The 15822-nt window shown below is 35.2% G+C and overlaps 1 protein-coding gene across 5 annotated transcripts; it reads right to left on the reverse strand.

The window, feature by feature from the left end:
* Positions 1 to 8383: 8383 nt before the first annotated feature.
* On the reverse strand, positions 8384 to 15561 carry LOC131630796 (uncharacterized). Of its 5 annotated transcripts, none has more exons than XM_058901537.1 (13): positions 14906 to 15561; positions 13415 to 13570; positions 12965 to 13177; positions 12769 to 12858; positions 12566 to 12682; positions 12128 to 12397; positions 11822 to 11975; positions 11597 to 11674; positions 10154 to 10254; positions 9654 to 9824; positions 9469 to 9543; positions 8892 to 8996; positions 8384 to 8778 (listed from the first exon to the last, which is right to left on the reverse strand). In XM_058901537.1, exons 1-13 carry the CDS (start codon positions 15296 to 15298, stop codon positions 8434 to 8436), a joined length of 2268 nt encoding a protein of 755 aa, XP_058757520.1. In that variant the 5' UTR covers positions 15299 to 15561; the 3' UTR covers positions 8384 to 8433. The 5 variants fall into 5 exon arrangements, with proteins under 5 accessions (XP_058757520.1, XP_058757521.1, XP_058757524.1 ...); XM_058901538.1 differs by having other exon boundaries at positions 8384 to 8769; positions 14906 to 15560; XM_058901541.1 differs by having other exon boundaries at positions 13415 to 13557; positions 14906 to 15044.
* Between the last annotated feature and the right edge of the window lie 261 nt (positions 15562 to 15822).

The raw sequence follows: 15822 nt of genomic DNA on the forward strand, positions 1-15822 counted from the left end.
GTGAGAAAACTGAAGCGTTACAAGAGAATGTGAGAGAGGAATTTTTTACTGTCCTGCCATGTTTTTAGAAGTTTATACCCATTATACCATACATTTCAAAATTAATCCCAAACTACCATGTTTTCAAAAAAAAAATACAGCTTTACAGTCCATCCGCCCTTTGAATGGGCGGAGCTTTGCATTTTGTTATGAACATCCGCCCTTTGAATGGGCGGAGCAGTGTAAAGGTATTTTTTTTTTTTTGAAAATTTTAATTTAAATAAATAACAAATTTAAATAATATAATAAATATTATAATTAATAATAAATCAATAATATATATTAAAAATATTATAATAAAATATATTTTTAATTTTACAACATGTTTATAAAAATTTCAATTATTTAATAAATTTATTTTTAATATATATATATATATATATATATATATATATATATATATTAATTTATTATTATTAATTATAAATTTTAAATACTGGTCTATCACTGCAATTATCAGTACCGCTACTGCAATGGGCAGAGTTTTTAAATATTTTATCATTTAATTTCAGATCCGCCACTGTAATGGGCGGAGCTTTTAAATATTTTATTATTTAATTTGTTTGGTAATTATGTTTGTTTAGATCAACTAATGTTGTTGAATTTGAATGTTGATGTGTATTGTTGTCGTAATTGTAATGTTATTTATGTTATATGCGAAAGATCTGTATTGTCGTAATTGTAATGTTATTTATGTTAAATGCGAAAGATATGTGTTGTCATTAAACGTCACTAAATCATTGAAAACACTGTATTAATAATGGTGCATACAATTTAACAACAAAATAAAACACTAGTTATTACTGGTTCCAACATTTGGACAATTAGTTCGGTTGTGACCAGGAAGACGACATAACGCACATTTTCTCTCCAACTTATCATACCTGTCCATTTCCGTTCTAATACGTGAGCTCACCGGACGACCTTTCTTGTTCCTCCGCATCAATGGGTTGTGACAAATTTGATCTCCTTCAAAGGAGGGTCCATACTCATCTAATGGTAGTACTGGAAAACTTGTGCTGTAAACACCGAATAAGTTTGCGACTCTGTAAACGTCGGACAGTAGAGCATAAGCGTCTTGGCGCACCACAGAACATGCAGCAATAACGTGTGAACAAGGAACACGGTAAGCTTGATACTTTCCACAGTCACACCAAAGATCTCTTAGGTTTACCTTGTAATCTCCCGTAGGCTTTCCTTCACCATGGTCCATTGTCTCCTTCACACTGAAAGTGTTATGGTTATAGTCAAATATTCTTACATGATGCATGCTGGATTTTGCCGTTTCTTCTTTCATCACCTTCATACAACTTTCTGTAAATGTTTGTCCAGATCTCAATACTGCACTCCACTTAGCACCCCTTTCAGCAAATAGTGTTCCCATCCTATAGTATGTTGCACGCACCAATGTCGTAATAGGTAGATTACGTGTGCCTTTGAATACCGAGTTCATCGATTCCACCAGGTTTGTTGTCATGTGACCCCAACGCCGACCTCCATCAAATGCCCTCGTCCACTTTTTCAATGGAATATTGTTTAGCCATCTTAAAGCATCACCATTAGCCATACCAATTTCATTTCGGTAGTAGTGGAATGTTGGTTGGTTCAAAGCGTACCCTGATTATTACAAAAAAATGGGTTACTAACATATACATATAATTTACCAAACATAATAATAGGAAATATATACTTACCCATGTTGATAACTTTTTTTCGGAGGGTACGGTCTTTGATCTCCCACATGAAATTTTGTGCGATATGTCTGATACAATAGACATGTAGAGATGGAGGCTCATGCCAACCATTCTCTGGACTATTGTAAGCACTTTCAATTGATGCATGCCTGTCTGAAATCAAACACAAGTCAGGATGAGGGGCTACATGCATTCTCAAGTTCTTTAGAAAGAAACCCTAACCATCTGCGGTCTCCCCCTCCACAAGAGCAAAAGCAACTGGAAAGATATTACTATTTCCATCTTGAGCTACCGCCATTAGTAGGGTACCTTTGTACTTACCATATAACCAGGTACCATCAACTTGAAGTATAGGTTTGCAATATGCAAACCCTTTTATGCTTGGTTGGAATGCCCAGAAAAGTCGATGGAAAATTTGTTTTCCATTGACAACAGTTCCGTCATCTGTGTATACGGGAAGTGTTTGCATTTCTACCACTGTACTAGGAACAAATTTCTTGAGAGCTAACAAGTAGTGTGGCAGCTCATTGTATGAATTCTCCCAGTTACCGTATACCTGTTCGATAGCCTTATTTCTTGCAATCCATGTTTTCTTGTACGACGGAGTAAATTTGAATTCAGACACAATCTCACTGATACAGACGCTCACCTTAATTTAAGGGTCCTTATCAACAAGTGGCATTAAATGTTGACACATTATCTGAGAGCTAAGTTGCCTATGATCCTGGTTGAACATAGTTGTTGAACAACTATGTAGTGGGTTCATAATGCCTATCTCCCATAGGTCGCTTCTCTTTCGAAAGGATGCCAAAAGTTGAAACTTGCATGTAGCGTTTCTACAAGATATTTCATATCTTTTTTTGTCAGAAAAATTCACCTTGAAATCAATACATTGTTTCATATGATATTTTGAGATGGCACGAACACAATCGGCTTTTGTTTTAAACTGGTTACCCACAGCTATGTCACCCTCCATCGGAAGACGGGGACTCCGTGGCAATGCAAAAGAAGGTTGGTCTTTAGTTAGTTGCAACGTTGTAAGGTGGGGCGGTGGACAATACACATTTTCAACTGGAATTTGTTGCTCCTCTTCATTGATTGCATCTGTTTCGAACAAAGTGGTAAACAAATCATCAACTTGTGCTTCAGTTTCTTCATCATCGTCTTCTTCAACATTTTCATTAGGAATTATTGCTGCATTTTCTTGTTCCACTCGTTGAAATTTTATGTAGAGATCAATGTATTCAAAGCCAGTAATTTCACGATTCCCAAACATTATTTCGACATCATCGTCGTCTCGGACCTTCAGGGGAACAAATTTCACATTATCATTACCGAAAAAAATTACATTTCAATAAATAATTTGTGAAATCAAACCAGCTTGTAGCCTTGATTCCAACCTACTCCGCAGGTAATCGAAATTAGGATTTCTGCTTATCTTCAAACGACAAATTTCTGTGTTTACAAAAATAAATCCAACAGCATCAGATGACTGAATTTCTCCTTTGTAATGAGCATTCACTTTATATTGTATAGACATAATTTTTTGAACTTATGAGAATTTTTCTGAAAAATTTAGATGCAATAGTTTGGACAATATAGAAGCAATAGTGTGGATAATATAGAAGCAATAATGTGAGAAATAATGTGTGAACTATTTTAATACAACTCTTTAATTTTCGTTGACTGCATAAATGCATTCCAACAGCTCCGCCCAATGGATAAGCGGATGTCAGGAAAAAGACACACCTCCGCCCAATGAAGCTGCGGAAGTCAACATAATTTAATGGGGTCCGCCCATTACAGGTGCGGAAAGCATTAAATGGTCAGACGAAATTACACTGATCCTCCCATTCCAGCTGCGGAGGTCAGAGAAAAATAAATGCTTCCGCCCATTTGATCTGCGGACCTTAATGAATGGTCAACGAAATTTGAATTTTCTGTCACGAATTAAATTACATTCAATCCATATTTACTATCTAACACCAACTATTTTTAATTTTTACTCTACATTTCTCAATTCAAATTCCTTTCTCATACAAATACATTTCTCAATACAATTTCACTCCCACTTTATTTCTTCTCATACAATTTTCAAACATTTCTATCCTACAATTTCTTACCCTCATAACAAAAAAATGTCTTTGTTAACACTCGGAGAAGAACATCGAGGCACACCGAACAACATTATTGCATATGTAAGTATCTTTATATATATTTTTTCTTCGCTTGTTATAATTTTTGGTTAAATTAATTATTTGTTGTTATTATTGTATTTTAGGATATAAACAAATTTCGTCCTCGGTCACATAGTTTTGTTGAAGTCGACGATATGATCCGCCTGTATTTGCAACAAGCGGGATTTGGCCATGTCATAAACATTACCTCCTATGGCGTAGATAGAAAATTCCTCCTAGCCTTATGTGAAAGATGGCGACCAGAAACGCACACTTTCCATCTACCAACCGGTGAATGCACCATTACGCTTGAAGATGTTCATATGTTGATGGGTTTACGTATCAATGGTTTCGCAGTAGCTGGATCTACAGCCGTGCCTTATTCTATCGCTGAAGAACTACTGGGTGAACCATTAACAAACACAAGTAGAAAGGGCCAATTCATTAAAATGACTTGGCTCAAAGAAAAATATGAAAACCGAATGACATTAACCGATGCTTCCACCGTCGAAGAAATTGTACAAAAAGCTAGAGTTGATATTTTGTTGCTTTTTGGTGGTCTATAATTTCCTAATACTAATGGTAACACTATACATCTGCAGTATTTACCATTATTATATGATTTTAATAAAACAGGTAAGTATAGCTGGGGATCTGCAACTCTAGCACATCTGTACAGACACTTGTGTAGATGCGCCAAAAAAGAAGTGCATAATTTTGCAGGTTGTGGAGTCTTACTTCCAGCCTGGGGATGGTCGAGAATGCCGAGACTGGCACCAGTGAATCGTAACCCATACACTTTTCCATATGCAACCAAGTACGTTTTAAATATTTTTACAATTATATCTTTATTTTTTTAGGTACTAATTATTTCTTCTTTTAGGTGGTCTGCACATGGGATGAATTATGAAAAAACACCCCATCATTGTGCTCCTGGATATCGAACGTTCATCGATCATTTTGAACCGATTGATGTAATATATTTAACACTTAAATCAATTAATACTATTTCATATAACTATTTTTTAACTAAACAATTGTATGTAACAGTTTACATGGAGGCCCTATCTCGAACTCGAAGATCTGGAACCAACTGATAGTGACGTGTGGAGTTCAAAAACTTTTTTCATAAGCTTCACTTATGTTGAAATGCATCATTCAGATAGGTTTAAGCTCTAGTTTGGCATTAAACAGGGCATACCGGGTCCTCCAACTTGCATGGAAGAGTATCATAAAAGTCAATTATCCGATCAATGGCCATACGATGATTGGAAAGACCATTATAAGAATGAGCGTCGTCAATGGCATAATCGCCATAAAACTGTCTTGCAGGGGGAAATCATGCCTCAAGAATGTAAACCGAGCCCAGACTACATGTCATGGTATGCCACTGTGTCAAATTTGTATTTATCGCCGAATAGATACTTGTTTGACCCTCGTAGCCAACCCTCCACCTCAAACTTCCAACAATCCAGACCACCTATCCCTAACATGCAACAACATTTTCATAACACCCAACAAAATTTCATTCCAACACCACCACCTTTTACCCCAAGCCAACATTATCATCACCAAAACCCATATACTTCATACACCCAACCACAAACACCATTCTCACAACCTACCACTTTCCCAAACTACCAACACCACTACCAATCACCCCAATACACCCAAACGCAACATACCACTATCCAACATAACCCATCTACATCTTACAACCAACCACAATACCACAACTACCAAACCCCCCAACAACAAATGCCTTTTTCTCAATCACAACAATTTACCCCAAATTCTTCACAAGAAAACTATGTCAACATGCAAACCTCAATGCATAACACCACCCAACAAGATTGGAATAACGAGGGGACCAGATTGAGTTATGGCAGTGCGACGGCGGCTGATTTTATCAATGAAGAAACGGTCAAAGAATTATATGATCGCGGATATGAGATAGGTCCTTCTACTCAACCTGCAAATGATGAAGTGCCTCGTAGAAGAAGTACGAGAGATGGACATCCTCCTAATTGTGGAACCACCCAACAGTTACGCCGACCGGGTCGAGGTGGCAATTAAATACCGTTTACTTTACTTTATTGTAATTTTATTTTTTTTAATTGCATTGTAATTTAATTTATCAATTAAAATATTTTATTTATATAAATATTATTTAATATATTTTAATTCAATTTATTTTAAAATTAAAAAAATTAATTGCATTATTTTTTATATTTAAAACGAAAAATATATAACATATATTAATTCAAAAATTAGATTTAGAAAAAAAAATCGTTTTAAACACATCCGCCATAGCAATGGGCGGAGCCTCTTAAAACTTCAACACGTCCGCCCTTCTCATTGGCGGAACCTAAAAAGCTAACACACCTCCGCTCATCCAATTGGCGGAGGTTTTATACCAATAACCAAACTTTTTTGAAAACATGGTATAATGGGAATTTGTTCCAAAAGTATGGTATATTGGGTATAAAGTTGCAAAAACATGGTACATGCATAAAAAATTCGTGAGAGAGAGAGTTCTAGATTGTGTGAAGATATGAATGACGTTAACCCAACAACTATCACTCTTAAGTCTTTGGGCAGTTCAAAAAGTACACCACGTGATATTTTGGTTGGTTCCCACACGCTAAACAAATCTCCACCACAAAATTCTTTGGATTCCCTGGCACTTGAATCTCCACCGTCTGATCTAAGAGTCGTTGGCACAACTTCCAATTGCCAGCCTGGGGACACGAGGAGCACGCGGGATGAGCTGTATCCCACTTCCACTGCCGTTTTGTCCCATTCAAAAGAAAAGCAAAACCCTAATGTTGCTGGGTTAAAGCGGATTGGGCCGCTCCATTGGGCCTTGGCTGATTCTGCTTTACATGATTTTCTTAAACCCAACCTTGAGGACAAGGTTGCTTGTGGACCAGATGGTAGTGATATTAGGCTCAACAGAACTAAATTCAAACCCAAGTGGATGCAAGACTATGTGACAAAATAAGAGTATTTATTTTAATTTTAATTTTCTTTTGGCTAGGCCCATTTTGGACAACCTTTAGGTCTAAACCCTAGAGTATTTATTTGGTTGTTTCCTTCTTGAGAAGTTAAGAAAAATTTCACAAACTATTTCTTTATTGTTGTTGCAAATCTTTGTTCTATGTTTGTTCTTAGTTAACCCTAAAATCTAGATTCAATAGTTACTGAATTTCTTTTTATCAACCACCGCCATCGCACTACAAACATATAAGTCTTCCAATTGTTCTTAGAAAAGGTATCATAACTTGTACCAAAAAGTCATTTTATCCTCTATGCAACTATCTTTGAATACTTTTCACCTACCCATAAAGCCTTTCTCAAAAATCAGAGAACTATAACAATACAAACCTCTCTCCCTAAAGCATTCTCCAAGAAGAAATGAAAACAAGTCATGGATTTAGAGAATGAGACACTAGATAACAACAATACTTGAGAGTTTGGTTACTCTACCTAATGAAAAGAAACCGCTAGTGTGCAAATGGATATACACTATTAAATACAAGATTGGTGGATCTAGTGAGAGGTACAAGACAAAGTTGGTAGTGAAAAGATTCACTCAAACCTACGTAGTAGATTATGTAGTAGATTATTAAGAGACATTTGCTCTATTTGCAAAAATGAATACTGCCATGGTGATATTATCTTTAGTGACTAATTACAATTAGATCATACACCAACTTGATATGAGAAATGCATTTCTTCGTGATGAGCTTATGGGTATCGTGAACATACTGCCACCAACATTGTGTGCAAGTTAAGAAAGCTTTTGTAACTCATGGGTATCGTGAACATACTGCCACCAACACTGTGTGCAAGTTAAGAAAGCTTTTATATGGATTAAAGCAATAGCCACTAGCATGATTTGGAAGTTTCATTAAATTTATTGTAGTTTTGTGCTTCAAATAAAGTCAAAGTGACCATGGGGGAGTAACTATATTGTTGGTGTACTTGATGACATTATTATTATCACTGGAAATGATGAGTAGGAGCAACAATTGTTAGGCAAAACTTAGCTAAAACCTGTCATATTCAGATTTCACAATTTCTTCACAAAATAAGAAGAGAGATTATTGGTGTACATTGTGATGTTTTTGTTTCTTAATGTAAAATAAGAACAAAGATCATTTCAAAGGGAAGGAGTGAAAATGTTTGAAAGAAAGGTGTTTCGTATTTTTGACAGATATTACATTTGAAAATGAAAATTGACTTCCTATTGCAAATTTAATATGTTGACCTAAACTCCTGAAAAACCTAATACAACACAAATCCAAAGGAAAATGAACTATAAAACATTTTCATGATAACAACGATGCACAAGCTGTGATCTCAACTGATTTGAGCTAGCTGAGGTAAGGATTAATTTAGTTGGAGGTCATAAATTCATGTGTTTGCAAAGGAGAGATAAAAATTATACTAACAATTAACTACAAACAATTAACCAATAAAAAAATAAATAAATATAATCATACTCAAACTTTGATATTTTAACTTTCATTTCCAGCACAACATATATCTGAACAACAGCTGAGACAGCCATAGCATCCTAAACCAATACAAAGTTGAGAAAATGCAGTTGCACACTGGTTGTTCATCTTGGTACAGACCTGAATGCAGCACATGCAACAGCAATGGTTGCAGAGGCTGCCGCAACAAGCTGTGGCTGCCTTAACAAAGATTTCAGCCCCATCGGGCAATTTCGTATCTTCAGCTCCTGGTGGAGTGTTCTCAGCAGTTGCAGTCAAGTTGCCAAAGCCTATGCCTAACTTTGGAAGCAAAAGCATTCTCTCACCTTGAACATTTTCACCTTTGTTTTTTGATACCTTTTTGTCCTGATTTTCAAACAACAGTTAGAAAAGTTTCTATCATAACTGAGTTATATGCAGTATAACGTCATATATAATTCTTAAAGTCAATAGATCAATATCTGGTGTTTGATACATACTTTTGTTCCATCTGATTGCTTGGATTTCTTTAGCTGATCAATCTCGAGAATTCCCATACGTGTATACTCCGACAAAAAGCCAGTTTGTAAGCTTAGTTTTGCAACCTGCAAATTAAAATGACGACGTGGCACAAAAAAATTGAATGGCTGAATATCCAATAGAGGGACCATTATAACTAGAATTAAATATTTTCAACTTAAGCATATGAATGCATGCAGTGTAGTCAAGATCGAACGCTGGATCGTGTGCTAAGGAGGCCTGAGAGTGCTACGATCAGAGAAAGATCTTTTCGCTGCTGGTGTGGTCAAGATCGAGCTTTTTGAAGTAAGATCGTAAAAAAAAATGTGTTGAGGCTTTTTTTTGGGCATGAATTATAATTTTCATGTTTTTGTGTATGTTTCTGTGTACATATATGTACCATTTTTCTCTTCAGTAGGATCTTACGTTCCATGCTAAGGATCCGAGTTTCACAATCTTTCACAAGCCGTCCGATCCTACTAAAGATCTTGTGCTTGACTACATTATGCATGGGGTGATGTGACAAAAAGTAACAACAAACAAAAAGAAATAACAAACCTTCTGTTCTAATTGTTTATTGTTAGTAAGCCATGCTTGAGAAGTAAGATAGTCTATTTGTTCTCTTGCAAAAACCTGTAATTGAAAAGTACAATGCAACAGAATTACAATGATGAAACATAATTAGAACCTCTTAAGACATTTAGTTGAAATTTAAATATGCTATGTAGTGTAGAGAACATTACCTTTTCTATAGGCATGTCCTTAGCATTTTGTATTTTCATGTTTATTACAAAATTACTGAAATCAGCCAAGACACCTTTTAGATTAAGAACTTCTGGAAAGTTTCCCTTGTATCTTCCAAATAAAACCAATGTAGAATCCGATGAAAGATCTGGAATATGCAAAGGGTACACCTATATAAACGTGGCAAATAATGCCATTAGAGACCTATGAGATCAAGGAAAGCTAGATAAATGCAACACATACCACAGAAAATTAATTGCAAAAACTGACACAATTATGTCAATTCCGACACAATATCATCATATAAAAGAAACATCACATTTTAATAAGTGTCTAAAGAAGGTACAAACAGAAAAAATCACGACAGATAATGTATGTGCAACATAAAAATCATTTCATATCCCCCATGGGATTTGGAAATTGCAGAATTCAATAGGCAGAAAAACAAGTCACTGGCATAAAGTGTTTTTTTCTATCCAGATAACAGTAAAAGGTTTACCTCAACTTCTTCCAGGTCATCGAGTATGTCCATTGTGATATTTGCAAGAACAAGAGATGACGCTTTGTTAAACAGTTTTAGCATTTGAGGCTCAACCAAATCTGGTAATAAATAGTTGAACAGTCACATTGGAAATACTTTTAATGTTTAATAACTAACTTTTTTAATTAGAAAAGGTGAAAAACATGCTAACTCACAGTCACACCAAATAGTAATGGCCAATCAAAAATTTATCTAACTTCGTTTAAAATAGTTATTAGAATTGTAAATATTGCTCACGATGTTCTTGGAACCTAAACTAGAATTTTTAATTGTGTAATGATTACAACTGAGATTGGTCTTATTTATAGGCCTTCTGATGACCAGTGCTAGAAGGTATCTAAGTTAAATTTGACTGACACATGTTAGTCAGTTTGTTAGGGTTGCTATAACAGTTCTAAGTGTCTTTGACTGTTAGTTACAAAGGTCTGCTAGTGTAGGGTAAGTCTACAACAAGTTCTCATGGACTCGAGCTAGTTTAACTGAACCAGTCTTTTTATAGTCCCCCTCAAGCTGATGTGGGTGTGAGTCAATGTGACCTAGAACATGTGTGACCAGGAGTTGCCTGTTCTGCACCTTCTATTTGACAAAGAATAGGTTAAGTGAATCATTCCTTTAATAGCTATACATCTCTTGCAAATAAGAGACATAGAGTGGGGTGTTATTTCTTCACAAGAAAGCTAGTGGTTTTTGGATGAGTTACATGAAACTTGTATGCAAACTCAGTGTGTAAAGCATTTAATTCATGGAGTAGCAAAGTTGACATGATCAGGTTCTCCATTTAGGATGCATATATTATGTAAAAAAACCTCTTGTTTTGTTTTCTTTTTTTTACTGGCAACCAGACTCTTGTTAGGCATATATTTATTGTCAATGGACCTGTTTGAATTGACTTATTTGAAATAATCTACTATCATAAGAACTTGTGATAATTAAGAGAGTAAATGAAAAGCAACTTATAAAAGAGTGTTGCTATGTTTACACCAAAAATTTAACACCACACTTTTACACCGTATCAAATACATCATGCCCATTGTGGTTGTTTGTGTCAGAGCTAATAAAAATTAATGATTAAACATTTTAAAATGTAAAACCGTATTATTATACAGTGTAAGTGTTAGATTTTATTGTAAACATAGTGTTTCTCCTAATAAAAACATCTCATAGCTTATATGAAAGTTATTCGATTTTATTTTATTTTTTGTTATAGAAATAGTTTATACATAAACATTTATACGATAAGCGCTTATGCTACAAGCGTTTAATGAAGTTGTTTATCCAAACAAGACTAATGTTGATAAGCAAAATTTCTCTAAAACCCAACGATGCAACTAAACTTATAACAAAACAAAGATAAACAATGAAAACGATATTTACTTTTTTAAGTTTAAATTCAGAACTTGCCTACATCCAAGGCTGCAATATGTTGGCCCCTGCTAATCATAGCTAGCATCCGCAAGAAATAGTGATTGCAGAATGAACCTGGGGTTGAATGAGGTCTGATGATTAGTATAAGTGAACGAAATAACAATGAAAATAGTTAGAATATTAAAAATTCCAACTTGAGAATAACTCAATAATATTCAAATTTTGATTTAGTTTTTATATATAAGAAAAGAGAAATGATACCTATGCCCAAAGTGTAAATTCGGGGGAATATTGATTCTCCTTTGATCCCATTCTTTATCACATCACAAGTCTGTCTCTCATCTTCAACAGTTCCATCTGTAACTAGGAAAATAATTGGAACTGATCTTCGAGCATCAGATAGCATCTCTATTGCCTGAAAAGAAAAGACAGCATAAATATATAATACACAAATGCAAACAAAGCATGATTTGATAGAAAAGTTTTACACTCGGTGCACAACTATTAATCTCATAAACTAAACTCATCTCCAAGAAAAAGGAAAATTTGCATGAATATATAAGTTACCATGTTTAATGGATGCAAAAGATTTGTATCACCCCCAGCAAGAAAGTTTATGTTGATCCACTCAACGGCCCTTTCAACAGCGTCGTTTGAAGCCAATTCCATTGAAGTTGAAAATTGATATATCTCTCCATTAAATGCTATAATACTGAACGAATCATCGGGATCAAGCTTAGAGAGAGCAGCTGTTAATGCATTCTTTGTATCTTCAATTAGCTTTCCTCGCATGCTTCCGCTTATGTCAATGACGAATACAATGTCTTTCCTGAAGACCTAGACAAATTGGATAAACTTCACAACAAGTACTATATACTTACCGAAAATTTTGTCACAATTTATTTTAATTGAGAAACTCTTGTAAATTACAAGTGAATCCAAAATTAGAATAGAATCAGCAATGAGAACAAAAAGAGAATAACAAAGTTTAGAGACTTTACTAACCTTCTTACCCTGAAGATTTCCAGGAGAAAGGTACATGCAAAACATATCTCTCTGATCATCATCATCCACATATGCAGATTCCAAAATAATCCCACCATTTGTTTGATTAGAAGAGACCTGTAGTTACATAACATGCCAATAAGTGAAGCTTTCCACTGAAGCTGCAAATAACAATGATATTAAAAGCCCTCATTGAGTCTTACAGTATATGAGAAGTTAAAATCAAATTTTGACCAGGTGAGAACATCAGTGTCATGTGAGAAGCCTATGCTCCCAGCATTGCGCTTTACTTCCTGTGTAGTCAGGGAACAAAACCACATTGTTACACGTATGGTTAATTGGTTATATGTGAAATTACAACTGCAATGCAACGAAAAATTGAACAAACGAAATATGAACCTTCATGGGATGACTTGTTGTCTTGCACGTAATCTCACTACCGTTAACAGCATTCACATTTAATTGTATCTTTTCTTTTTTAGCCATTCTCTTTCCGGCAGGGTTGACGAAATCTGGAAAGGTAAATGGCACATTCACGAAGAACACATCATTGCAGCATGTTATCTTCTGGGACCAACTAATTTTAATCGATAAATTTGAACCACCATCTATCTGTTATAAACAAAAATCAGAACAAGATAACATAACCAAGTGCGTCTATCTAGCTATCAATAACCTTCGTATCTATGATGCATCGACACACTCACACATGCATGAACACTAGAAACAACACTGATACTTAAACATCGATAATAATCAGTGTTGCGTCAATGTTTGGACACCTAACATGCCTTTAATCCGAGGTGTTGGTGGTGCTACATAGTTCAGAATACATAAATTATATAATACCTGTGGTATAGTCAAAGTGAACACATTAGACTTGAGAAAGCCTCCTTCTTGAGTTCTGATGACGTTCTCCTTACCACCACTTTGGTCTTCCATATCAACCAGTTGAGTAGAATATGATTTCCTATGAACACTGACCTCCACACCTAGAATTGAACCCTGTTAGCCAAATTGTATCAGAACACAAAATCTGCAACATCTTTAAAAGTTAAACATTATTCAAATATTACAATAGTTTAGGAGTTACTATGATCAAACTTTTAAGTCAGTTGTCAAAAACATTTGTTCATGGCTAATTTCACATAATATCAAAGATTTTACTAAATATCCACGGTGAACATATAATGGATATGGAACACTAACAGTTTTAGCCTGGACATTTTGTTATAAATTGACAGTTATTTTAAAAGTAAACTGAACATTTGACACACATAGAAATACAACAATGCGACAAAAAATATTCAAATATTAACTACTACCTTTCAAGGATTTTGCACAAGAATTATATACTCTCTTGTTTTAAAATAATTATCAATTACAATTTTCCACAAAACTAATAACCAATAGATACTTTAACAATCCATTCAACAACAACTAATTCTTATCCCATTAAGTGGGATCGGCTACATTGATCAACTTTTGCTATAGTGTTCTATTTAGGATAGTGTTCTATCTAAATTATTAATCTCGAAATCTTTCTTAATAACTTCTCTTATAGTCTTTTTAGGTCTTCCTCTTCTTCTAATTGTTTGTCTTCTCTCAATCTGGTCTACTCTCTTTACAACAGAATCTACACGTCTTCTCTCTACTATTGGCGCTATACTGACACTCTATTATTTCTAATTTTATCCTATCAAGTCTTACTACACATCCAAAAGTACCCCATCATGGTGAACCTCTCGTGATCGGGATGAGGTAGATGCCTCCCAGCTGGGAGGCGGATCGAATCGGCAACATCCTCATCTCTACTACACTTACTTTAGTCTCATGTTGATTCTTAACCGCTCAATATTTTGTTCCGTACAAAATTGCAAGTCTTACGCAGTTTGATAAAACTTTCCCTTCAGTTAGAGCGGTACCTGTGTCACATAAAACACCTGATGCCCTTCATCATTTAATAACGCTTCATCTAACTTACATACATTCTATTCTGTATAGGCAAAATTCACACAAAATTCACACAAGACTGTGAAGTCCAAAGTTTGAACTATGATGTCGGCATCCAACCTATCAATACCTTTTTACCAATTGAGCTAGGATTTCCAGACTATTAAACTATATTTTATTGTCCTGAATTTTATAGCACCTCAGATATTAATTTTTAAATATATATAATCAAATACATTACAGCTTTTTTTTATCAAAAATATATTGACATACATTACAACTTTTAGCACAAAATGAATATGACACTTTGTAACAGATCAATTTAGACGAATAACCAAAAAAAATCTTATTTTCTTAAACATTGAGAATATGGAAAAACGAACAAACCTGATAACCCATGGGAACAGCCACAACACAATCACAAGACCGACTCCCCGTAACACAATGCAGCCTCCACGATCCCGAAACCTCAACAACCGCCGTATCCAAACAACAATCCACCTTAAGCTCAACCGCATTAATCATCTGAAGCGGAATCAAAGCCGGCGGATCACACCTCCCATGCACATGCGGCTGATAGCTAGGAACATCGGGATTATCAACAATGGCAGGATCGTGAATAACCGCGTAAACCATAGGCGACGTCGGAAGAAAAGCGGTATTGGATTTAAGCATCGACGTTGGCGGTTTTGGTGCCGAAACCGCTCTGTCGTTGCCGAAGTATATTCGTTTGGATAATTTGAGGCCTTCTTCGACGGATTTGGAGAATTCTTCTGCCATTGTTGGGACTCGAGGAGAGGCAAATTAGGAATTTGGCGATTCCTTCTTTGGTTCTCCTTTTGTCTTAGGTCATCGTTGGGGATGAGAATTGGATTTTCATTTTTTTTTGGTTTTGTTGTTGGAAGTTTTGAGTTATTTTTTTCTTTGGGAATTTTGTGTGGAATGGTTAAAAATAGATGGGTTGTAACGGAATTAGAGACGGCACGTCGCGTTGGTGAGGAGTTTTTTTTTTCTTGAGTAGACCGTCAAGTGTTTTGGATTTGGATATTGACTTCCTAATCATTTGGTTGGAAATGGAATTCGTGTCTTGCTTAGTTGGTGTCGACGACGTGGAATTCTATTTGGTGAATAAGATTTTGACCAATAAAAAATTGGGCTGATTTCCCTACAGTCTTCTGTAAGGACGCATTCAGAGCATCTCCAATGGTGCAACTTACATTTGAGTTTTTTTATGGGATCCACTAAGCCACATCATATTAAAAGAATTTATTTAATTTTAACTTTAATAAAAATCTGATATGGGT

Source organism: Vicia villosa, unplaced genomic scaffold (genome assembly GCF_029867415.1).
Source record: "Vicia villosa cultivar HV-30 ecotype Madison, WI unplaced genomic scaffold, Vvil1.0 ctg.000739F_1_1, whole genome shotgun sequence".
Taxonomy (NCBI): Eukaryota; Viridiplantae; Streptophyta; class Magnoliopsida; order Fabales; family Fabaceae; genus Vicia; species Vicia villosa.

Coding starts and splice junctions, on each gene's coding strand:
- LOC131630796 (XM_058901537.1), bottom strand. CDS start 15,298: ATGGCAGAAGAATTCTCCAAATCCGTCGAAGAAGGCCTCAAATTATCC. Junction 13,178..13,414: donor TCACTTTGACTATACCACAG/GTATTATATAAT, acceptor TGTTTATAACAG/ATAGATGGTGGTTCAAATTT. Junction 11,976..12,127: donor TTTTGCATCCATTAAACATG/GTAACTTATATA, acceptor TTTTCTTTTCAG/GCAATAGAGATGCTATCTGA.